Here is a 17,923-nt window from a genome sequence, read left to right on the forward strand (position 1 = left end):
ATTAAGTCATGACCAGAGGCCCCAAGGTTTCCCCAGGCATACACACTGAGTGGCCAGATTATGATGATCTCTGAATGCATAATAATCTGGCCACTCAGTGTATATCCTATATAGTAAAAGGCTAATTATGCAAATTGTCCCCTCAACCAGGAGTTCAACCAGCAGGCAGGCCCACCAACCGCCCATGTCCCCTACCCCTGGCCAGGCTGGCTGGACCCCACCTATGCATGAATTTATGCACCAGGCCTCTAATCTACACTAATAAAAGAGAAATATGCAAATTGACCATCACTCCACTACACCCACCAGCCAATCAGGAGCAAGTATGCAAATTAACCCAACAAAGATGGCAGCGGCCATGGAGCTGGAGCGAGCAGGAGGCTTGGGTTGCCCCCTGGTGATGGAGGAAGCCAAGCTTCTTGCCCGCCCTGGCCGGCCCTGGCATCCGCTCAAGGCTACAAAGTTTCAATTATAGAAGATAAATAAATCCCAGATAGCTGCTTCCAGCCGGCCCTGGCCTCCACTCAAGGAGGCGCTGAAAAAAAAAAAGGAAAGAAAAAAAGGAGGGGCTGGGAGCTTGGGTCGCTGAGGGGTGTGGCCAGCCTGCAACAGCTATCAACCCGTTACCCAGGCTGGCCAGGCACCCCAGCGAGGACCCCCACCTGAAGGGGGTGTGGCCAGACTGCAAACAGCCCTCAGACCCTCACCCAGGCTGGCCACACCCCCATGGTCCGATCCCCGTAAACAGGCAGTCGAACATCCCTCGAGGGATCCCAGATTGGAGAGGGTGCAGGCTGGGCTGAGGGACACCCCCCCATGCACGAATTTCGTGCACCAGGCCTCTAGTATATATATATATATATCTCCTATCTAATAGAAGAGTAATATGCAAATTGACCGTACCTCCGCTACACCCACAAGCCACGCCCACCAGCCAATCAGGAGCAAGTGTGCAAATTAACCCAACCAAGATGGCTGCGGCCACGGAGAGAGCAGGAGGCTTGGGTTTCCCCAGCAATGTAGGAAGCCAAGCTTTCCGCCTGCCATGGCTGGCCCAGGCCTCTGCTCAAAGCTACAAAGTTTCAATTATAGAAGATAAATAAATCCCAACAAAAATGGTGGCAGCCACAAAGCTGGAGAGAGCAGGAGGCTTGAGTTGCCCCCGGCAATGGAGGAAGCCAAGTTTCCGGAGCCCTGGCCTGCCTTGGCCTCCGCTCAAGGCTACAAAGTTTCAATTATAGAAGATAAATAAATCCCAACAAAAATGGCTGCAGCCACGGAGCGAGCAGGAGGCTTGGCTCCGCTCAAGGCTACAAAGTTTCAATTATAGAAGATAAATAAATCCCAGATACTAGGGCCTCAGCTTGGGTCGCCCAAGGGGGGGAGGGGTGGCCGGCCTGTAAACCACCACAGGCCCCTCACCCAGGCCGCCCCACGCCCCAAGGGAACCCCCACCCTGATCCGGGACACCCTTCAGGGCGAACCAGCCGGCCCCCACCTGTGCACCAGGCCTCTATCCTATCTAATCCTATCTAATAAAAGAATAATATGCAAATTGACCATCACTCCAACACAAAGATGGCTGCCCCCATGTGATCAAAGATGACTGCCCCCATGTGGACACAAGATGGCCGCCACAAGATGGCCAGCAGGGGAGGGCAGTTGGGAGGGACTAGGCCTGCAAGGGAGGGCAGTTGGGGGCGATCAAGCCTGCAGGGGAGGGCAGTTAGGGGTGACCAGGCTGGCAGAGGAGGGAAGTTGGAGGCGACCAGTCCTGCAGGGAAGGGCAGTTGTGGGGGACCCAGGCCTGCAGGGGAGGGCAGTTAGGGGTGACCAGGCCTGCAGGGGAGGGCAGTTAGGGGCAAACAGGTTGGCAGGGGACCAGTTAGGGGTCAATCAGGCTGGCAGGGGAGTGGTTAGGGGGTGATCAGGCTGGCAGGCAGAAGCGGTTAGGGCAGTGGTTGGCAAATTCATTAGTCAACAGAGCGGCAAACCGCGGCTCATGAGCCGCATGCAGCTCGCGAGCCGCAGTTTGCCGACCACTGGGTTAGGGGCAATCAGGAAGGCAGGCAGGCAAGCACTTGGGAGCCAGCAGTCCTGGTTTGTGAGAGGGATGTCCCAGATTGGAGAGGGTGGAGGCTGGGCTGGGGGACACCCCCTCCCCGTGCACGATTTCGTGCACCAGGCCTCTAGTGTGTGTGTGTGTGTGTGTGTGTGTGTGTGTGTGTGTGTATATATATATATATATATATATATATATATATATATATACACACACACACACACACACACACACACAATGTATATATGTGTATACACACACACACATATGTATATATGTGTATACACACACACACACACACACACACACACACACACTGAGTGGCCAGATTATTATGCATTCAGAGATCATAATAATCTGGCCACTCAGTGTATAAGGCAGTAGGCCATTCATTCAAAGTGGCTAAATGGTTAGAGAAGTTACAAGAGGCCATCTTCTTAGAGGAATGTTTTTGTTAGATATTAAATATTTAAAATTTTTCCTCCACTCCATTATTGAAGCTTCTCATTCTCCTACCTAGCTACACAGGTACGAATGTCAGTGCCATATCTATTGTTTACAACTACCAAAAGGGTGGGTCATACCCTACTCCCATGGACAGTCTTGCCCCAACATTCAGGGCTACTCAGGGCCCATTAAAGCTGGCTTCTAGACACACTCATCTTCTGAGAAGTATTCTCTGTCTGTTATCTGAATAACCATTATTAATAAAACAGTCCACTGGTGAGTCAGCCCCAGTCTTGCTTGGGCAAGTCATGACTAAGTCAGTTCTCAGACTTGTGACCAAGGGGTTCAGTGCCAACATGGAATAATTGCTTTTTCTTCTTTGTCATTTTAGGGCCAAAGTTTTAGCCAGCTGAAACATGAAGTTAACTAGTATGGAGACAAAATTTAAAATAATATTTCAATACAAATGAAGTTTTTCATTTAAATAAAATTTCAAATTTGGTGTTACAGTCACGCACCATTTAACGACGGGAATATGTTCTGAGAAATGCAGCGTTAGGCAATTTCGTCCTCATGCAAACATCATAGAGCACAATTCCACAAACCTAGATGGGATAGTCTACTACTATGATTATTTGTGCTGTGCTTTTATCTGACTGGTAGTGCTGTAGGTTTGTTACACCAGCATCACCACAAACAGGTGAGTCATGTGTTACACTACACAGAACAGCTCCTGCATTACTAGGCAATAGAAAATTTTCAGCTCCATTCTACCCTTATGGGACCAGCATGGTATACGCAGTCCATTGTCCATTAACATGTCATTATGTGGTGCGTGACAGTATTGTTAAAATGCTTTCACGACTTTTCAACACTTCATTAAGGCTCTTCTTAAGGACATCCATGTACCCCCATCCATCCTCTTCTACTTGAATTTCCGCTCTTTTAGAACCTTTTCCCTCTCCTCCCACACCTTGAATCCTGAGCCATCCGATCCACCTGTCCAAATCTACCCAGTCAGCAACATCTAATTCACTTCACACGCCCTCCTGAAGCTTTCTTTACTAATGTTTGCAGCCCACATCAATTCCCCCCCTTTCCCCATATTTGTAACAGCGCATGCACAGCCCCGTCAATTTAAACCACTCTATGCTATTCTCCAATGATACAGGGAAATCTTGGATGTGTCCAATGAGCACATTCGATAAAACTCAGCATTCATTATCATATTGTGTTTAAAGCTATATATAGTCAATCAGCATGTTTAGAACTTTGACCTTAAGGTTGCCTGTTTCTGTGTTAATCAGAGATGTGCGACCATGCCAAGAAGAAAATGAAGAAAATGCAAGGTCCCAGAAACAAAACATACCTGATAACTCCTTATACTTATGTGAGAGAATTTCTCCAGGTTAAACACTTTAATGTTACTGAAGAGTTCCCATATCCCAGGCACTATATTACTAAAAATAAAAATAAAAATAAAAATACTTTAGGTAGCCTATATTATCCCCATTTTAAAAATGAGGACTCGGAGACTCAGAGAAGTTAAGTAACTGGCTTAAGGTCACACAGAAAGTAAGTTATGGAACTAGGATTTAAATAGGTTTCTATGACTCCAGAGCCAACCTCCTCAACCTCTATACTGCTCTATATATGAGTGTCCTGTGGATCTGTGTCTGCTCATTTTGTTTCTCCACCAGAATTATAAATCGTTTGAGGGTTTGTAATGATAATACCGTTTACCATAATAAGAGCTACCATTTATTAAGTACTTACTATGTGCCAGGTGTGCATAACATTTGAAAAATATATTTAATTTCATTTAACCTGATTATTGAGGTACTAGTCCCATTTCACAAATGGGGAAACTGAGTCACAAAGCATTTAAATAGCTTGCCCAGAGACATACACAGACAGTGGAACAAACCCAAGTTCTCCAGGGCTTGAAGCTTATATAAGTTGTAGTAGGAAAGCTGTCCTCAAGAAAAAATATTCAAAAATACAAAATGAAAGATGAAAGTGAATATTCAAAATAAAATTAGAAACCACAACTAATCACTTGAGTCTTAGATATGCAAGTTTCTCTCTTCTGAAATGGCTTTGGACAATTCCCCTGAGATGCTTACATACAAAATGCGTCCTAGTTGCTCCCTCGCTTTCCCTCACCATATAGAACACTGTAACTCCTCCTTTCACTCACAGGGGAGTGCAAGGAAGGGGCCTTGAACCTGAAGCAACACTAGCTCATGATAAACCTGCCTCCAGACAGATGGGACTTAATCCTGGTCTGCCCGTCTCCAAAGCCCGCATCCAAGGTACCATTTTGGATTTGCCCAGACGAGAGGGCTGTTCTTAAAAGCAAATTTATATTTTGCACACATCATGCATTATATGAAGTCCATTTTCTTATCAAAATGTTCCATATATCAAATCCCAGGTATGCTCTAAAGTTCTTGAACAAGAGTTATTATCCTTCCTCTATAGTTTTCATAATAAGGTTGCAATTTAAAATAATATTCAAGATATATCTTTGTTAGCATGGCAATCAAAAACTCACACCACATATACTGTGGGGATCAACGGACATCTAAAAACAGTAGCAGCTTCTTTTTCCAATGGAGAAATATAAACTTTGCCTCTTTGTGTATGATTTATCTTCACTTGAGAAATCATCAGGAAATCAAAAAAAAAGGAGAAACGTTCATTTCTAGACTATGAATCATATGAGAAAATTGCAGTAACTCTATATCTTTTCACATTGGCCTGCTTGAAAGACTATTTCATTTTTTACCCTTATTTCACTTTTAACTAACATGATTAAAATAACATAATTACATAATTACATAATTGTTACTGAGGAAAAAATACAGACTAAAGTTACTGTCTGAGATAAATATTGAGGTCAAAATGTCTTTTATTTCTGTCCTTCTATGAAGTATGGCCAAAAAAGAAAAATCCTCAAAATAACCATACTTAATGTCTCATTTGGGAATATTCACTTCCCCGTTGCCTTTCGGAGCATCCCACAAGCCACTGTTTCTGTTTACTTTGGTTAACAAGATATCCAAACCTTAATCCAGTATTCTGTTGAGTTTTAAGAGTATACTTCTAGTATCAATTTACTTACATTGCTATCAAATGTATGGGGTTAATGGTGTGGGTACAACTGACTGACCATCTGGAGAAAAACTAATTAGATACATCACTTCTTACACCAAAATAAATACCAGCAGAATCGGAGACTTAAGTAGAAAAAAGAAAGCACAGAAGTACAAAAAAATATATAGGAACTTCTACTTCTTGTAGTAATTCAACTCACTATCCTGCTGAGAACAACAAGGCAGAATGTTTTTATACACACACGTACCACAGAGGACCCAACTATTCCACTCCTAGGTATTTTCCCAAGAGAAATAAAAGCACCTGTTCACACAATGATTTTAACATAAATGTTCATAGTCGTTTTATTTATAAAAGCCCAAAACTGGAAACAATCTAAGAGCTTGTCAGCCTGTGAATGCATTAAAAAAAATTATGAGTACATACACAAAATAGAGTGCCTCTCAGCTTTTTAAAAGGGCTGAACATACAACACAGATAAGTCTTAAGACAATAAAGAATCCAGACAAAAAAGAAGAAATACCTTCATTTCTTTAAAATTGTATTTTTTAATGAGCACTTTGTTAGGCATATATAGAACCACCAAAACATTCATTTATTTTTTTCTACTTATGGAATAAACATTAGGGTTCCCGAGTTTTCAAAGCCATCTGACAGTCAAAAAATTCCTTAATAATGTTTATAGAAGAGAAATGAAAAATAGTTACTGAAGGACTCCCAAACATTCTCAATAAAACAAGGAATTTTTCATTCATGCAAGTCAGTTCATTAAACCTATCCTCATCTTACAACAACTAAAGTGTTACTTTTTTTCAACAGTCTATGCATTCGATCAGTTTTTAAAAGGTTGATCACTTTTTTTTGCCCTAACCAGTTTGGCTCAGTGGATAGAGTGTCAGCCTGTGGACTGAAAGGTCCCAGGTTCGATTCCGGTCAAGGGCATGTACCTTGGTTGCGGGCACATCCCCAGTGGGGGGGGGTGCAGGAGGCAGCTGATCGATGTTTCTCTCTCATCGATGTTTCTAGCTCTCTATCCCTCTCCCTTCCTCTCTGTAAAAAATCAATAAAATATATATTTAAAAAAATTAAAAATAAAAGGTTGATCACTTTTTATTTACTTTATCATTTAATACCTACCCCCACAACCCATACCCCCACAACGCATCGGGGGTGGGAATAAGTGTAAAACTCTGGTAATATACAATGCTCTTGAAAAAATCCTGTCAGTCATATTGGTAGCTAGTGACTTGCCCCTTTTTATAGCTATCACAGCAGCTGCCTATGAAAACAGAGAGCTCTATGCTTTAAACATGCCTGGAATGCCTAATGCTTGAGACAATTGTGATCTGTTGCTGCCACCAGCAGGTCATGCTCACAAAATGTATTTTCCCCTTTGTTTTTGTTTTATTTCCAACTCATCTACAGATATTTCTTGCCCACCAAATCCTTAGATGAAATAACAAGTCTCTTTCATAGATATTCTCAGTAATAATGACTTTTAAAAATATATACTGTACAAAACCTTTTCTTCCTTTTAGAAATACATCTAATCTTTTTCCTTGTCTTCTCTTCCTTCTTTCATTTTCCTTCATAATCCCCATAATTCTTACTTTTTTAAGATCATTTTTCTGGTAAATGTATTCCTTTGTTGTGTCTGTCCTTCAAAAACAAGAACAGCATGTCTACAAACTGCTTTAGATCCAATATATTAATTTGGGACCAACTCAGAGAAACAGTACCATCTGTTGATTATACACATTGTTTACTGCAAGTCACGAATTTCCTAAGAATTCCGAAACACCAATCAGAAAGAATATATGCATCCCAATTTTCAAAGCGGTGTTATTTACAATAGCTGAGATCTGGAAACAGCCCAAGTGCCATTACTAGATGAGTGGATAAAAAAGCTGTGGTAGCCCTCGCCGACTGACTCAGTGGTTAGAGCGTCAGCCTGTGGACTGAAGGGTCGAGGTTTGAATCCGGTCAAGGGCATGCACCGCAGTTGCAGGCTCATCCCCAGCACCACTCAGGATGCATGCGGGAAGCAACCATTTTATGTGTTTCTCTCACAGCAATGTTTCTTTCTCTGCCTCTTCCCCTCCCCTTCCACTCTCTCTAAAAATCAATGGAAAAAATATCCTTGGGTGAGGATTAAAAAAAAAAAAAGAGCTATGGCACAGTTACACAATGGTGCATTCACACAGTGGCTGTAAAAAAAAAAAAAAAAAGGAACTCTTACCATTTGTGAAAGCATGGATGGACCTGAAGATTATTAAACTATAGTTTAAATTTATCAAGTTATCCAATTATCTGACACATCTATTGTCTAATGTTCCTAATCAGATTAGGTTTTCCAAAAACAGGTATTTTACCATTTTTTTTTAAGTAAATCTTTATTCAGATTATTACAATTATTTCTCCTTTTTCCCCCCATAGCTCCCCTCCACCCCTTTCCCACCCCACCTTCTGCCCTTACCTCCCCCGCACTGTCCTCATCCATAGGTGTATGATTTTTGTCCATTCTCTTCATGAACCCCCCATACCCCTTTCCCCCTGAGAATTATCAGTCCACTCCCTTTCTATGCCCCTGATTCTATTATATTCACCAGATTATTCTGCTCCTCAGGTTTTTAATTCACTTGATTTTTAGGTTCGCTTGTTGATAGATATGTATTTGTTGTTCATAATTTTTCTCTTTACTTTTTTCTTCTTCCTCTTCTTTAAGAATACCTTTCAGCATTTCATATAATACTGGTTTGGTGGTGATGAACTCCTTTAGCTTTTTCTTATCTGTGAAGCTCTTTATCTGCCCTTCAATTCTGAATGATAGCTTTGCTGGGTAGAGTAATCTTGGTTGTAGGTTCTTGCTATTCATCACATTGAAAATTTCTTGCCACTCCCGTCTGGCCTGCATAGTTTCTGTTGAGAAGTCAGCTGACAGTCGTATGGGTGCTCCCTTGTAGGTAATTAACTGTTTTTCTCTTGCTGCTTTTAATATTCTCTCTTTGTCTTTTGCTCTTGGCATTTTAATTATGATGTGTCTTGGTGTGGTCCTCTTTGGATTCCTTTTGTTTGGGGTTCTGTGGGCTTCCTGGACTTGTAAGTCTATTTCTTTCACCAGGTGGGGGAAGTTTTCGGTCATTATTTCTTCCAATAGGTTTTCAGTATCTTGCTCTCTCTCTTCTTCTGGCACCCCCATAATTCTGATGTTGGTACGCTTGAAGTTGTCCCAGAGTCGTCTTACATTATCTTCAACTTTTTGGATTTTTTTTTTTGCTTTTTGCTTTTTCGGTTGAGTGTTTTTTGCTTCTTTGTATTTCAATTCTTTGACTTGATTCTTGTGTTCCTCTATTCTGTTTCTGGGTCTCTGTATAATATTTTTTATTTCAGTCAGTGTATGTTTAATTTCTAGTTGGTCCTTTTTCATATCTTTGAGGGTCTCGTTATATTTATCGGCCTTTTCTAGGATATTCTTAAAAAGTCTTATAACCGTGGTTTTGAATTCTATATCCAGTCGTTTGTTTTCCTCCATTTCTTTCGTTTGTGATCTGATTCTTTGACCCCGCATTTTCACTGATTCCCTGAGTTGGTAAGGCAGATATTTGTGCTAGGTTTCCAATATGGCCCTGTGGGTCTGCTTCCCCAGTTAACCTGAGGTGGACACTCTTGGTGCACCCCTTTGTGGACTGTGTGTACAGCCTTGTTGTAATTAAGTCTTTATTGTTGTTGGTATCACTGGGAAGAATTGACCTCTGGGCCAGTTGGCTGTCTATGCTGGGAGAAGCCCGGTGCTGGAGACAGCCCTATAGGATTAGACTTGCCAAATTGCAATAGCCTCTGTGCTCAGCTTGGATGGGGTGGAGTCTCAGTCTTGGCTTCCTGTCAGCCCCGCCCCTGCGCGCATGTGCGCTTTCAGTCCTCCGCCTTCCCCAGCTCGAGTCTCCGCCTGAGAGTCCAGACTCCCCCCACAAGAGCGTGGGTCCCCAGGGGCTCGCCTGGAACCGGGGTTCACTGCAGTCAGAACTGGGGCACAGTGCCGTCAGGAGCCTCTGACTCCCCTCCACCAGGGAAAGCCCGCGGCAACCTCCGCAGCCCTTGTGCGTACCGGCGCGAGCAGGCTTTCAGTCCTCCGCCTTCCCCGGCTCCTGAGTCTCCGCCCGAGAGTCCAGACTCCCCCCACAAGAGCGTGGGTCCCCAGGGGCTCGCCTGGAACTGGGGTTCACTGCAGTCAGAACTGGGGCTCAGTGCAGTCAGAATCCTCTGACTCCCCTCCACTAGGGAAAGCCTGTGGCAACCCCCACAGCCTTTGTGCGCACCGGCGCGCGCGCGTGTGCGCACTTTCAGTCCTCCGCCTTCCCCGGCTCCGAGTCTCCGCCCGAGAGTCCAGACTCCCCCCACAAGAGCGTGGGTCCCCAGGGGTTCTCCCGGAACTGGGGTTCAGTGCAGTCAGAACTGGGGTTCAGTGCGGTTGGAGGCTTCCTTCCCCCTTCCGCCAGAGGAAGTCAGCCAGGCTCTCAGCCGCCCTTCCTCTCTGCACGCACAAAGCCCCTTTGCCGTACCTCCAGTTCTCTGTGAGCTTTTCTCCTTCCTTCTAGTTGTAGAATTTTCACTCAGCCTGCTTTCCTGTGGTTCTGAATGGTGTCCGTTCTGTCTTTTAGTTGTAGTTTTGAAATTGTTGTGCGAGGCAGCAGTTTAGGTGTTTACCTATGCCGCCATCTTGGTTTCTCCCTATTTTACCATTTTTAATATTCCTTATGAAAATTCCTTAGTGGGTACTTGATAAAAGTGCATTAATTATGGAATTACTAATAAACAATTATATAATGAGAGATGTCTTTAATGTTCTAACATTTAAGAGTATATGCCCTACCTGGTTTGGCTCAGTGGATAGAGCGTCGGCCTGCGGACTGAAGGATCCTGGGTTTGATTCTGGTCAAAGGTACATGCCTGGGTTGTGGGCTCAGTCCCCAGCAGGGGGCATGCAGGAGGCAGCCGATCAATGATTCTCTCATTATTGATGTTTCTATTTCTCCCTCTCCCTTCCTCTCTGAAATCAATAAAAATATATTTTTAAGAAAGAATACACATAAAAAATTAAACAACAGTGCTGTATCAAAACTCTGATACACTTTGCAACAAATTTATTATTGTAATACTGGAGGCCTGATGCACGAAATTCATGCAAGGGGCTCGACCATTGCAGCCCCAGCCAGCCCTCACAGCCCTAGCCGGCCCTCGCAGCCCCGGCTTCTTCCGGAAGGTTGTCCAGACGGTTGTTCTGCTGTTCAGACTAATTATCATATTAGCTCTTTATTATATAGGATAAGTAATTCTATCCAGAGACATGGAAGGAACAGATTGTGGAATCTCAAAGGGAAAGCGGAGATGGTTGGGTAGGTGGGTAGAAATCAATCAAAGAACTTGTATGCATATATGCACAACCCATGGACACAGACAATAGGGTGGTGAAGGCCTGGGGGACAGGGGCAGGCTAGAACGGGTCAATTGGGGGGGGGGGAAGGGACATATGTAATACTTTCAACAATAAGGATTTAATTAATTAAATAAGTAATTCTAATAGTTTTCAAAACTTGCATTTAATTACTGTTATTTTTTAAGGGGGGGTGGGCAAGGGAATGTCATGAAGTAATCTTTCATTACAGAGCAGTATATTGATTGGTTATATTCTGAAAAAAGAATGACACATTTTCTCTTATTCTTTCAAGAAAAGGATCTTTAAGATTTAACTGATCTCCAGAAAAATGTTTCCATTGCTTCAGCTGTGACATGGAGAGAGGTTTCAGGGAGTCAGACTTCTTGTGTTGTGGGCCAAGCTGACAATTTCTAGAGACAGGGAATTTTTCCAATGAATCACCTGCAATAAGTAAAAGAATGAGAAAATCCTTAAGCCAATCAATATTCTACCATATACAATACTTTTTACTTTGTGATATAATGAGTTTATGCAATTTATTACATTTTGTTCTCTGATCTCAAGGACCTTCCGGTCTAATAGGAGACGTACACTGAACACATAATCATCCGGAGATATGTTGCAGGGCTGCAATCCCTTATCTAACACCTTTGGGACTAGATATATTTCCTAATTCAGAATATAACTGGAACAATCTGGGACAACACTCCATAATCAAGTCCATTATACAGAATATTTATAACTAAATAATAAAAAAACTACATATCAAAATTATAAGATCCAGCCTTGGGGAAAATTTACAGCCTTAAATACCCATTTCATAAAAGAAAACTGAAAATCGTTAAGCGAGGCATTCAACTTGAAAAATAAGAAAAAGAACAGAGTAAATACAATGAAAAAGGAAGAGAAGACAAAAGCAAAAATTGTTAAAATAGAAAACATACAGTAGAGGACCCAATATTAATTTATATAAAATATAAAGTTTCCGTGTCAGTCTTGTACAGTCTAACTTCTTAACCTACTCAATATAATTTATCAAGTGACTTCAAACTCTTGAACACTCAAGTGTCACTTGTGATCCAGTTCCTATGTGAATGGTGTTAATTACAGAGGACTGATGTGTTTTTTTTTTTTTAATTAATTATTTATTTATTTCCTCAACCGGGGATATTTTTCCATTGATTTTTACAGAAAGTGGAAGAGAGAGGGAAAGACAGAAATATCAATGGGAGAGAAACACATTGACTGGTTGCCTCCTGCCTGAGCCCCCACCAGGGCCCGGGCCAGGGGGGACCCTGCAACTGAGGTAACGTGCTCTTGACCAGAATCGAACCCAAGACCCTTCGGTCCGCAGGCCAGTGCTCTATCCACTGAGCCACACTGACTAGGACGGGACTGACGTTTTTAGCTTCACTTAACCAGCTCTAGCAGTTAGTTCATCAGGTACTGGGAAGTATGGTGGCCCCTGCTAACCGCCTCAGAAAGTACGTTCCCATTATGATTAAGGTCTACATAAATTAAAGAGTAAGCTTACTCTGTCAAGTGTATGTTTTGAGGGAAATAGAAATAAGGGTTCTAATTCTGAAGCCATTATGCCAGAATTTGAAAGATTTCTCTAAGCTAAATTTCTCACAGCTGTTTCAAAAATAAGAAGCGAAACTGAGAGATTAAGTTTCTAATTAATATTTTCTCAAATACTGATCTGGCAGTTGCCCTCTGACATGCAGAGGGAAAGAAACTAACATATACAAATGGTAAATATTGTAGTTATTCTGTATTTAAATACTTTCAACTACTGCAGAGAGACAAATGAACTTTACCATCCTAACGGAATTAACATACAACAAACCTGTATGGTCCTGGTCTCCTGCACATTCACAGTCAAGCAGGTCATGAGTCACACAGTGTGAACTTTCGTGTAATGTGAACAAATTTTTAAGCTCCTCTACTGAAAACTGGATGTGCTCAGATGCCTTGGCCAGGTCTACAACTGCCCCAGAAAGGCCTTGCTTACTGATCTGCCTTTGATAGATCTTTTCTTCTATTGTTCCTGAAGAGAAAACATTCATTAGATTTACTGCAGATCCTTATGTCTGTTATTTCTGCAGGGTAAAATATGCTTAGCATATAGTTAACAAAAGAACAATAATTCCTAACACTGAAGCACAGATTAACAACAACAAAAATTTTTTTTCTATTATTCAAAGGGAATACACTTTTTTGGCACATTGAAGGATTATTACCTGTGGTTAGGAGTCTGTAAATATGTACTGGATGTTTCTGACCATCTCTCCACACTCTAGACATTGCCTTAGAAAATAAATGAGAATTCTGAGAGTACAGTTGAAACTAATAGCCTTTTCCCCATAAGCAATTTGCATTAATACATTTAAGATGAGGAATTCTTGATTTTACTTATAGCTTCAAAAGACAAAGCGCAGGCATGTCAAAGCATTCTCCACTTCCTATCTTTTTCCTGAGAAAAAGGAAGGCACGGACACCCACTGTGGGGCTGTAAAATAACTAGAGGGGTGTCAACAAGGTGAGAGGGTCTATCTGCATCAGTGAATGGCACAGTGAGTTTAGATAGCAAAATGCAAAGAACTGCCCTGGCTGGTTGCTCAGTGGTTAGAGCACTGGCCCATGGACCTAAGGGGTCACAGGTTCGACTGCCAGTCAAGGGCACATACTTCAGTTGCAGGTTTGATCCCCGGCCGGGTCAGGGCACATGCAGGAGGCAACCATTCAATGTCTCTCTCCACATCGGATGTTTCTCTCTCTCCCTTTCACTCTCTCTCTCTAAAGATCAATGGGGAAAAAATATCCTTGGGTGAGGATTAAAAGAAAGAAGAATGCAAAGAAACCACATGTAGCTTGAGCACAGAGGGATTATTCCCGGTCCGAGTAGCTCATGATTCATCCCTAAGGAATCCTGAGGACGCCTGCAATCAGTTCAGGCTCTAGGCAGTTCCCTGAGGTTTGAGGATCAATGATGCCGTGCTGTAAGGGTTGATGTGCAAACCCTGCACTTTCCAAAGGAAGGTCTGGCCTTCCCACCAGCTGCAAGTAGACAACCTCTAAGCCCTTGGGGTATCCTGCCTGATAAAGGGTCTCTGTTTAGCTGGGGCTTGCAGCCACTAGATCTTTTATGCTAACAATGTGATTTCGGCTGTGCCCTGTCAGTTTGCCCTCTGGTGAAGTTGGAGACTGAATAACTGAGGTCAGTCACTCAAGTACTTCATGCCTACACGACCAACCAACAAAAACTCTGGACACCGAGATGCAAATGAACTTCTGTTTGACAGTACTCATGGATGCTGGGAAAATTAAGTGTTGTCCACAGAACTCCAGTAGGGGAGGAAAAGGGAAGCTTGTGCCTGGTCTCTAGCCCATGTACCTTTTACCTTTACCGATTTTAATCTGTATCTTTTCACTGTAATAAAAACACAGATACCACCTGAGGTGCAAATCTGTAAGCAGAAATCTTAAAATACGTAAAGATGGACTGTATTCTGAAGTAAACCAAAGGCTTCTTCTGAAATATTTTCCGAAATAAGCTAATTTTATATCTTTACTATACTCTGCACAAACATTGATCATAGCATCTGTAATACTTAATTGTCTTCCCCTGATGGTCATAAGCATTCTGATGTCTCAAGATGCAAGTGAACTCTGTTTGACAATACTCATCGATGCTAGGAAAAGTAAGTGTTGTCCATAGAACTTCGTTAGGGGAGGACAATTAGAGCCTGCAGTACCTGCAGCAACTTAGAGCCTAGATACATACAGGTTTGGGTTTGAATCCTGGCTCTGCCCTTTATAAGCTATTGTTAGGGGCAAAAATAGAATACTGGGGACTAGCTGTGGTTATGGGAAATGTAATCATGCTCTGTTAACCATGATTGCCTTGTGTTGGTTAAAGAAAGGACATTCTGACCTGGCTGGGAGTTGCACGCCCCCAAGACCTGGGATTCAACCTAGGAACCATTCTCATTCAAGAGCTGCCTGTTACCATGGAAAGATTAACAACTTTGTTGCCCAAACAATGGAGTCCCACCCCAGTCTCCTACTTCCCCATACCTATAATCCACATTTCCCCGTGTAATCTTTGTCTTACCCTACGTAAGCAGCTGGCTTATGGGGGCTGCAGAGAAGATTTTTGTGGATGACCTGCTGCTCTCCCATACTGGTGGCAGTATTGGAATAAACGCTCATATATGATTCAACCCTGTCTCTGCTTAATTGGCTCAAGTAGTGACAACTAGCACAGAGCCATTGATTGTCCAGTTACACTATGTGACCTACGTAGAACAAGCTTTCATATCTTTTTTTTAATATATTTTATTGATTTTTTACAGAGAGGAAGGGAGAGGGATAGAGAGTTAGAAACATTGATGGGAAAGAAACATCGATCAGGTGCCTCCTGCACACCCCCTACTGGGGATATGCCCACAACCAAGGTACATGCCCTTGACTGGAATCGAACCTGGGACCCTTCAGTCCGCAGGCCAACACTCTATCCACTGAGCCAAACCGGTTAGGGCAAGCTTTCATATCTTCATCTGCAAAATGGGGCTATCCACACTGAGAAGGATTATTGTGAAAACTGAATAGATGTGAAGCACTTAGCAGAGTGCCTGATGAAAAATAGGGGCTCAGTTACCACACATCATCAGCATTTACCATACATCATCATCTTTGTATCCCCAGCAGGTATATCCCCAGCAGGCATTCTGTAATGTTTACTTAATGCATAAGAACTAGTCCTACCTGGATATCAGTGGCTGGATTCCAGTCAATGTCATAGAGAATTAAGTGAGATCCTCCAATAAGGTTAAGTCCCACACCACCAGCTTTTGAACTTAATAAAAAAATGAAATCAGAAGAGTATTTACTATTAAAGCCATCAACAATTTGCTGCCTTTGAGAGATTGGTGTTTGTCCATCAAGTCTTGTATAAGCATATCCATGACGCTTACATACTTCTTGTAAAATATTCAACGTTTGTGTGTAGTTGGATACCAATACCACCCTGTCAATCAAAAAGAAAGACTCTTGGTATATTTGAAGAACATTACCAAATAATATCATCACTGATATTTATAGAACATGCAACAATGTCCGTATACATTAAAACTCAGGTTCTCCTTCAAATTCAATTTTAAAGTTAATATCTAAGAGATTTTCCAGTTTTAAGATAGTGAAGTAAAAACTTTTCTGCCTTCTTCACCTCTCTAAAGTCACCCTAAAAACAGCCGGAGAATGAGAGACAGAAATACAAACTCTATCTTTGAGGGTTTTTTTAAAGGAGACATTTATATACGAAAACAGAAAATGATGAAATAGTGATCTACTTTCATAGTGATCTACAGAGAAGGTGAAACCTTACTGCCCAAAGTGGGCGATTCCAATAAGAAACAAGTGCAAGTTCATTCACCCCAGAGAATATTCTTCAGGTACCCCAGAAGGAAGGAGACTGGAGCTCTGACAAGAGCACCGACAACAGAACCCAGGCCCTAGCCCACGTAACCAGCTGACTTTTCTTTCTCAGATACCATGTTTGTTGTCTGGAGAAAGCAAACCAAAGAAACAGACTAGAGGACTTTGAGAGACAGGGGTATAATGACTATCAGAATGAAAGTATGCATACGTAAGGTCCCAGCCCCCTTTTCCTGCCAACCCCCAGAACAGCAGCAGCCAGGCATCCCTCTTACATCCCACCCCAGGAAAGGTTTTATTGGAAGAGTCATCTCTGAGATGACATGAATGGCCCCAGAGAAGAGATCCACAGAGATAAGGAACCCCTAAATAAAGAAGCCAGCTCGCTGCCTAATTACCCAATGAGGGTGGCCAATCAACAAGCCTCACCCACGCACACATAACCTTCAGTGAGTTTTACTGCCTCCCTCTTAAATATAAATGGACACCACAGATCACCATCTATTTGTGGTGAGTCTCCAACATTAAAAATAGAACAAAAAAGGAGAAACCTGAATAAAACAGCAATGGAGAAAATAGAAAACAACATCCTCAAGTAAGAGTTAACATTCACAAGAAGAGGAGGCAATTTAAAAAATCAAGAATGAGGGAAATAGAGGAGAAACCAAGATGGCGGCATAGGTGGACACCTAAACTGCTGCCTCGCACAACAATTTCAAAACTACAACTAAAAGACAGAACGGACACCATCCAGAACCACAGGAAAGCTGGCTGAGTGAAAATTCTACAACTAGAAGGAAATAGAAAAGCTCACATAGAATTGGAGGTACGGCAAAGGGTCTTTGTGCGCGCAGAGAGGAAGGGCAGCTGAGAGCCTGGCTGACTTTCTCTGGCGGAAGGGGGAAAAAAGCCCCCGACCGCACTGAACCCCAGTTCTGACTGCACTGAACCCCAGTTCCAGGCGAGCCCCTGGGGACCCACGCTCTTACGGGGGGAGTCTGGACTCTCGGGCGGAGACTCGGGAGCCGGGGAAGGCGGAGGACTGAAAGCGCGCACGCGCCAGTGCGCACAAAGGCTGCGGAGGTTGCCACAGGCTTTCCCTAGTGGAAGGGAGTCAGAGGCTCCTGAATGCACTGAGCCCCAGTTCTGACTGCAGTGAACCCCAGTTCCAGGCGAGCCCCTGGGGACCCACACTCTTGTGGGGGGAGTCTGGACTCTCGGGCGGAGACTCGGGAGCCGGGGAAGGCGGAGGACTGAAAGCGCGCGCGCGCCAGTGTGCACAAAGGCTGCGGAGGTTGCCACAGGCTTTCCCTAGTGGAAGGGAGCCAGAGGCTCCTGAATGCACTGAGCCCCAGTTCTGACTGCAGTGAACCCCAGTTCCAGGCGAGCCCCTGGGGACCCACGCTCTTGTCGGGGGAGTC

At 43.1% G+C, this 17,923-nt stretch overlaps 1 protein-coding gene across 1 annotated transcript in view; it reads right to left on the bottom strand.

Moving 5' to 3' along the window:
- Window positions 1-11,209: 11,209 nt before the first annotated feature.
- RAD54B (RAD54 homolog B) overlaps window positions 11,210-17,923 on the bottom strand; it is a gene marked incomplete at its 5' end in the record, with an annotated part of 60,841 nt that continues 54,127 nt past the window's right edge. Inside the window, 4 exons of the mRNA XM_080646177.1 lie at window positions 11,210-11,504; window positions 12,913-13,113; window positions 13,307-13,373; window positions 15,834-16,095. Of these exons, the coding sequence (XP_080502303.1) occupies window positions 11,287-11,504; window positions 12,913-13,113; window positions 13,307-13,373; window positions 15,834-16,095 (748 nt within the window). The 3' untranslated portion in view covers window positions 11,210-11,286. The remainder of the gene's footprint in view (window positions 11,505-12,912; window positions 13,114-13,306; window positions 13,374-15,833; window positions 16,096-17,923) is intronic.

Source organism: Plecotus auritus, assembly GCF_963455305.1.
Source record: "Plecotus auritus genome assembly, chromosome: 11".
Lineage (NCBI taxonomy): Eukaryota > Metazoa > Chordata > Mammalia > Chiroptera > Vespertilionidae > Plecotus > Plecotus auritus.